Below are 7,959 nucleotides of genomic sequence, written 5' to 3'. Positions count from 1 at the left end.
AGAAAACAAGTCACAATTTGCTACCCACATGGAGCATCACAGAGAACAATCATCCAGAAAGCAGGCGCTCTTCGCTGCTGGCAACCTTCTACTTAAGTCACTTGTTTCCCTGTCACCTTTTCACTACCAAGCTGCTCCACCTGCAATTGAAGTAGGTTTGGTTTACAGCAGCAAACAGTTGAAATAAACTCTTCCATTCCACGGACAAGCTAACTTGCACTATTAATAATTTCACTTACCAAAAGCAATGTGGCATAGGCCACGTTGATCAAAACCCGGGCAAACTCAGCACTGGAACTCCAGTACACTCCAAACACTCAGCACAGCTTAGAGAATATTAAAAGTAAGAATTACTGTTAACATTGTATTCTCAGTGCAGAGGCTGTATAACCTCCTGCCTGCAGAGCATGACCAATCCCACCCTGGACACCTTCATTAGCAAAACATACTCCATAGTGGTTTCTACCATATATAAAGGGGTCAGTGGGTATGTAAAACCCAGGTGAAGTTACAATATGGAAATAGGGAAATGCGATAGGGAAATGTAGCCTTTCCATATATGATATGGAAAGGCAGAGAAAAGCCATTTCAGGAATCCCTCAAATGTGTAGGAAAACTGAGCCTTGAAGCCTGCAGGGTATTGGTAAGTGACTGAGCTCACTGATACCTGAACCATTCACATCACCTGGGTAATCCATAGAAACAGGGCATGCAACTGGGCTTTCCCAGGACTTCATAACCAGCTGAAACATTCAGCCAGGTCATTCATCTACTGCAGAGTTAAAGAGATGACTGCCCTAAGAGATGTTAAGGTTTCCAATCCAGGTCAGAAGGAGCTGCCTCTTTTTTTAGCATCGCCATGAAGGATGCCCCTGTTCCTCAGCAGTTCAATATAAATTAACAAAATCCAATAAAATAATTTCTTTTCCCAGAGGAACCATCCCACTGCCTTCACAAGGCAACTAAGGACTATAAATGAAGATCATACTGCCTCTCACAGCATGACCTCCTCTTGTGATGCTTGCTTACCAGCAATGGCTCTAGTCACAGCCTCTCTCCCAGTCCTGCCATGGTGTTCTCATACAGGAAAGCAGGTAGAAGGACAGTAACATCTTTCAGTGCTCCTACACAAAATGGGGCAAGTAACTAATCAGGGGAAACCACATAAGAAAGAGTCGCTTGCAGATGTGCATTTCAAACTTCACCAAAAATGGCTGTTTTAAGATCTAACTCAGTTTTGATGTGGTCTTTGGTAATCAGGCAGCTGTACTGCAAAGGTAGATCACCTGTAATCATTCTCCTCTTCCCATTCAAGGATTCCTGTGCTCAAAAGGGGGTATTTAAGTATCATCTTTCCTTTGACAAGTACTTCTATGCAGGGATTACTGGCAGCTCAATAGCTGAGATGTGCAGAAAAACCACTCAGAGGGAGGGAAGCCTCATCAGCTCTTTCTTCCTATCTCCCAGCACGTTAGGAGCACTCTGAGGCACAGAGAACAGCAGGAAAGTAGCATGAATGCAAATCATTGTAGTTTTTTTCTCTTTTAATAGATCCTATGTGCATCCCCATGTGGGGAAAATGATCCCCCAGAATCCCATTCTCCTTCCTTTCCTCCTTGGTCCTAGCTGGAAGCAACAGATAAGCCATTTTCAGCTAGAATAGGTAGCATCACCAGGGTGCAAATCACTCAGACAAATGCAAGCAGCAATGCTGTACAAAGACAAGGAAGCACTCTGTGTTACTGCACTACCACCCTCCTTGGTGGCAACCTCTTCCCAACAAGAATGGCAGCTCTAGATCCAACAAATCTCAGTATTCGGATAGATGTTTACTAACCAGTGGATGGTCCCATTCGGTACAGTTCATAATAATCTATTTACTGATGGCTAATATCAACAATTACAGTTTAATTAAATGCTCTAGGCAAAAGCATAAGGCCCTTTTCACAATTACAGATATATAAATGAGACATTGATAAACAGAAGAACAGAACACAGAAGCGACACAAAAATGTATCAGGTTTGAAGACTCAACTAATTTTGGTATTTCACAACTTAGTCTTTGCACACATACAAAAAGGAGCAACTCGTGACACCGTGGAGTAGCATTCATAGCAGCAGCATTATTTAAGCCAGGTGCTTAGATAGCCATGGACTACTGAAGTAAAGACTGCTAAACCAAAACGGTTTCCTGTCAGTTGCCTACACTCTGCTACAAGAGGCCTTATCTTGGCATCATTTCCTTACAGGAGAGATTAGCAATCCACACTCCCTGTTGCTACACAAGGTCACTATTCTGATTTCCACACCTGAGGCTCAAAGAATGCACTGCTCAAACCCTAGTGATGACAATCTCTTGGGGGAGCAGGGACAGGGAAACTCACAGGTCTCTAGAAGGTGGGTTCTGATTAGGGGAGGTAGTCTTCCAAACCAAAGCAAAGTCAAACCCTTTTGCACTTACGTTGGCTGCCTTTTAAGATTGCCCCAAAAAAGTTTGCCCCCAAAAATACTACTATTCTGAAGCAATAGTCTGCATGCCCATGGTCCTGAACACTGAGACAAGGGTAAAAGCCAAAGCAAACTTTAAATGAAGGTTTTAAAACAGGAGCTTGACTTTGTGTTAGGAGAGTATTAACTGCAACCTGGGGTAGCTCTAGCTATTTTCTTAGCATTTTAGGTCAAAAAATTCCAGAGGCGTAAGACTCTCAGAGCAGGATGACAATTCCTCGATGCTTTATTAAGACCTTTAGTTTATATATCACTGCTCTGTCAGCTTGTCACTAGACCATGTAAAACACCAGAGAAGAGGGAAACATGTCGGACAGAAGTGTGACAGACTCTGTACAACATTAATGTAGAGATTTACACAATGCAGCTATACAGGTTGTCAAAATGAGATAAGACCATCCTTTCAGTACAGATATTCCACTCACAGCACTTCTTTATGCACAGACATGCGCAGAAGGGAAGTGACCAAGGAGTGAAACAAAGTGAAGAGCTCCAAAGTCTGGGAAAATTCATGAAGGTTTAGTTTCCATATAAACCCCAAGTGGGCTTCTGGCTCATATTAATCACAAACACCACTGATTTACCATGCAAACATTTTAATTGTTTAAATCACGCTCTTCCAAGCATGAAGAGACAAAAGTACCACTCCACCATGGTGGTATCTCCTATGACAGTAACAAAGGACCACCTGCTTGTAACTCAAATCATCTGTTCCTGGTTTGTATAGCTGAGGCTGAATACCCACAGGATATTATTAACATTTCCCCTCCAGCATCTGGTCTAATAAAGAAACACAGAACACCTTTGCTGTAGTACAAAAGTTTACAGAAAGTTTGACAATTTAATTAAAGACAATACAAAAGATGTTGTCTGAATTCAAATAATTTATGTAAAAGTACATGCATGAGAAAATACTGACAAGAAGATCTAGTTAACCATATTATCAGATGCATGTTCTTTGTCCCTAGAGATAACATACGGTCAAAAATACATTATATTTTAGGTTACAATAAAAGACAGCATTTTAAAATAAACACAATTTCAGGTCTACCAGCCCTTTAACTCAAAAAGTTCCTATTAACACAGGACCAACCGACAGAATAAAAAGATGGAGCAATACTGAAGTGTCTGAACAAGCCTGCAGTGTTTGGTTTTCCTTTAATTGAGAAGAGAGAAGACAACAGGAAATGAAGAAGAGTATTTTGTTAGTGCTCTGTCTTCAGTCTTAAGCGTTTTAAAAGTCATGATCAGAGCCATCAGGGATTACCTTTATCCACGCACCCCAGAAAAACCCACCCTCCCTGTGAGGAGACAGGATACAGATCTGGCACAGATCTTCCACATGAAGCAGCACCACCTCCACACAAGAGCAGACCCTGTAGGCAAAGCAAGCTACCCCTACTGTACTCAGGGTGGCAGCTTGGCCCCAACAAGCACTTTCTCTCAGCCTCCAGCAGAGCCACTGTTCCTCTCAAATCATGAGTTATTTCTTCACATTTGTCAAATACTGAAACCCCAGAAATCACCTTCTTGATTGACGGTATCAGACAACAGCCTGAAACATTCAAGATTTCTTACCATGTGTCACTTGCCCCCCACATTTTTGTGGCCAGCTCCATAGTTTAACAAGACGACACATGATTAATTTCTTTGAAGATATTTTAGTTCATTAATTCCCAATAAAAGTATTGGTTGCAGTACAATAGTTTGACATACAGCAACAAAACATACTCGATTTACATACACAAGCTACTTAACAATAATACACGGTCTTTCCTATTGCCATTATAAAATGAAAACTACTATGACAGCTGACACAGCCTTCCCATTGTTCTCATGAGCTCTAAAAAAGTGATGAAAACAGTGTTTCAGGTGGTACGATGACAAAGAACAGAGGTCTGGCCACTGCTGAAGATTCCAACGAAGATGCCAGTATCATAACGGGAAAGACTGTTGGTATTACTGTACAAACAGCTACAAGCAAATTGTTCTGATGTGTACTTCAGTTAAAAAAGAACATGTGGGAACTATAGCTTTGTATAGAAACATACCAGAAACAAAAGTACATGCAGAGGAAGAAAAGGTAAAGCCAAGGCAAATGTTTGGATGACTAAAACACTGATCACTGAAGTACTGTAAACTAGCAGCAATCTGTGGGGGAAGAGCACATAATTTTCTAAGGAGGATGTTTTTTGTGGTGTTTGTGATTGGTGGCTTCTTTTGTTGTTTATTTGGGGTTTTTTCAATAAAGCTTCCAACTTGGAAAATGAGAGCCAAAACTCCTCTGCATTTGTGTTCCGTGCCTGGCTAAACTCTCTTTCAGATTGACAGTTTGGTCCAGATTCTCATTGTTTAATGTACAAAGTACTGTACATGCTACAAGGACTACTCACTGCAAGTTTTCAAAGTCTGCTTTTCAAAGAACAGATATGACACTGTCTCCCTCATTAAAGGTTGATGCCAAAGTTTCAGTACTGCTGTTTAAAGGGCTTCTAGAAATGAGAACAGAGAAGTCAGATTTATGACCAAGAGAAAAGCAATGAGCTCTGTGAAACATAACACATTACAACAAGACTTTTCCTACAGCAAATTAAAGTCAACAGGGGACATCATTTTTATTCTTTTAACGTTTCTTTCTACAGGTTTCAGAAGTGCCAACAATTCCAGCAATAAAACAGAGCGCCCCGGCTGTGCCTCTCTTTTTAGTGTCTTTCCCAAATTTTATTCAACCAGGTAAGAAACCCTCTCCCCTAATCAACAGTTATCAGTTTAGCATTATGCTATTGGCAAGTCAGATCCTGAAATATTATGGATATTTGATAGTCATAATCAACTTATTCATGACCACATTAAAAAAACACAGTTACATGTGTCTGCGCTGTCAGATCTATAATACACCAAGTAAGACTGCAAAAATAAAAGGCAAAAAAAGGAAAAAGGCCTCAAGTCTCCCTTTTTTGTTGTTTGGGGTCTTTTTTACTAATTGTCCCACAGCAGAAAAAAATAAGTAGCAAAGGCTTAATCTTAAATACAAAATTCTAATCTGCAGATCAGGTCCTCTAATCCAGACTGATGGTACACTATTGTTTCAACTGAACCACCCATTACAGACTTGCAATACCAGCACTCATTCATACCCTGAAGCGTTTCCCAGCCTCATCCACCCACCCAACTATTCACACCTCGTTTTAAGCTGAACAGTGAAAAAAAAATTGTTTGGATTTTTGAAACAGTTGCTCTGAATTCTTTAATACCATGCTCAAAAGGCAGGAAGATAAATTTAAGATGTCTAAATTCTCAAAATACTGTTTACAAAGGAAAAAAAGAGGCAAATATGGAAATATAGAAGGTGCTAAACCACCACCAAAAAATGGACTTGGTAAAGAGCCTATACTGGAAACACTTACCTTGTGAAATCCTTAAAATGATCATCTCAGAAGTCGATTCAGACACACTTAATCAGTGTTGTGAAAAATGCAAACTAGGCTGTCACAGATTACCGAAATATCTAATCTAAAGGCAGTGCAAACTGATGGCTGGTCAGGGGAGCAACCAGACATCTTGCAAGTGAGGGACTTCAAATTACTCATCACTGACCTCCTTAATAATCTGCATTGAAGGACCTGATGAACAGCAGTAAGATTTTTGTCATGCATTTGTTAAGCAACCAATATGCAACTCAAGAGTTATACTGTCACCCATGGTGGATTATCAGAGTCATAATCCATGAAAGAATAAAGTCAAAGGGGAACGTGGTAAACATTTTGCCATAAGTGAAAACACTTCAAAAATTTACAATTAAATAAAAAGTTAGATGATATCTTATAAAAAGAAGTACTGAACACAACAAAGCCACAATAAATTAGTGTTTCCATAAAACGACATGCTGAAGGTTTTGTTCCCAAGTCTATACATTTCTTACTGTCTGTTAATTCCTAAATATTGACAGCGTAATCGAGTAATTGAGGTACAGTAGTTTACATTTGTATATGTCTTGTAAAAAGGTTATTTTTTTTCTTCCAGTTTTTCTTCCTCATCGCCAAAGAACAACAACGGAAACATTCCTAAAATGCAGCCAATGGTTACTCCAATAGCTTTACCCTAGAGAAAGGGGGAAAAAAGTAAGTTTCTCACTGATCAGTTGTTACTCCTTTGCTGTGTAGTACCAACACAACCAGGAAAACAGACCCTTTGTTCTAGTTTTCAGTTGGGAGCCATATTTTTCTTAGCATGCAGACTAGAAACACAATCTATGAGAGAGAGACAGATATGACAAGGTTAGAAACAGCGTGTGCTGTGATAAAAGGCACATTTCTGAATAAAGAGGAGGGGAATGACCCATGAAGAGCTGCATAGGTGGTAAGGGAGGAGACAGACTCAAAGGACTGGCTAGGAAGACAGAGAAGGGGGATGAAACAAACAAAACCACATGCACATTTTATGTGCAATTATAAATGTATCTGTTTGAATGTGGCAATGCAAAGTCAAGAATGAGGAATTCCTTGTGAACACTATGGCTTGCAAAGGCACAAGGGGAAGACAATAATAATAAATAAAAAAGATTGTAAAACATTTCACAGTTTTTCACAATTGCCTCAGAGGTAGAATTCAAAAGGAGACGAAAGTAAAACAAACAACATCCAAACCACATCGCCAGCAGCAGGTGGACAGCGTTGAGAAACTTGAGACAATGGTTATAAAAGAAAAACTGCTCGCATTCAGGCAAAGATGCTCAGAAGTCTCCTCACAGAAAAGCGCTGTGAATGCGCTGCAGTGCAGTGACAGGCTTTTCCCAATTCAGCTTTCAGCAAGATGACTCTTAGGTTGGGCAGACTAGAGAGCAGCCCACAAACATGCCAATTCTTCCCTGCTCAATGCTTTGATCTATCACTGCTAAAAGCAGACTTTTCCCCTTAGTTTTCAGTAGCCAGTGTTATTTCTCTTCCTTTAAATCTGCAATGATATTTTCTCCCATGAAGGTTCATTCTGGCAAAGTGAAAGGAATATGATTCTTTACTCAGTTTCTTATAATCTGATTCTTTCATCAAAATACACTAAATGTTCTCATTTCCGAAGTGGGATCACTTCAAATATTTAAATATTAATTAAGTAATAATCCTGCAAATGAATCTGCAAGTTAAGTGTCCCACAAGTGTAAACCCAGACACTGAATATTACTCAAATGCTGAAAATTTACCCAGGGGAAAGCTAATTTCATATCCAAGCTAATTATAGAATATTAGAAATGAACACATACTAGCACAGGTATATAAATAGCAAGCACTTGACAAAGAATGTATGGGAGTGAACTACTAAGGAGTTATAACTGTCTTATCACAGTAGACAGAGCTCAGTCCAGGTATCTCCATGGCATATATGAAGTCACTGCAGAGACTGCCCATGGTACTAGTCACTCATGGCTTGTTGCATATGGAAAATCACCCCAAGCCC

At 39.8% G+C, this 7,959-nt stretch overlaps 1 protein-coding gene across 1 annotated transcript in view; it reads right to left on the bottom strand.

Moving 5' to 3' along the window:
- Positions 1 to 2,716: 2,716 nt before the first annotated feature.
- TMEM65 (transmembrane protein 65) overlaps positions 2,717 to 7,959 on the bottom strand; it is a 34,854-nt gene continuing 29,611 nt past the window's right edge. The window contains exon 8 of the mRNA XM_062627090.1: positions 2,717 to 6,609. Coding sequence (XP_062483074.1) covers positions 6,514 to 6,609 — 96 coding nt within the window. The 3' untranslated portion in view covers positions 2,717 to 6,513. The remainder of the gene's footprint in view (positions 6,610 to 7,959) is intronic.

The sequence above is a fragment of the Pezoporus occidentalis genome, unplaced genomic scaffold, assembly GCF_034315485.1.
Source record: "Pezoporus occidentalis ecotype Australia unplaced genomic scaffold, CSIRO_AGI_Poc_V1 ctg3, whole genome shotgun sequence".
In the NCBI taxonomy this organism is placed as follows: domain Eukaryota; kingdom Metazoa; phylum Chordata; class Aves; order Psittaciformes; family Psittacidae; genus Pezoporus; species Pezoporus occidentalis.
This window is presented reverse-complemented; position numbering and strand designations above follow the sequence as displayed.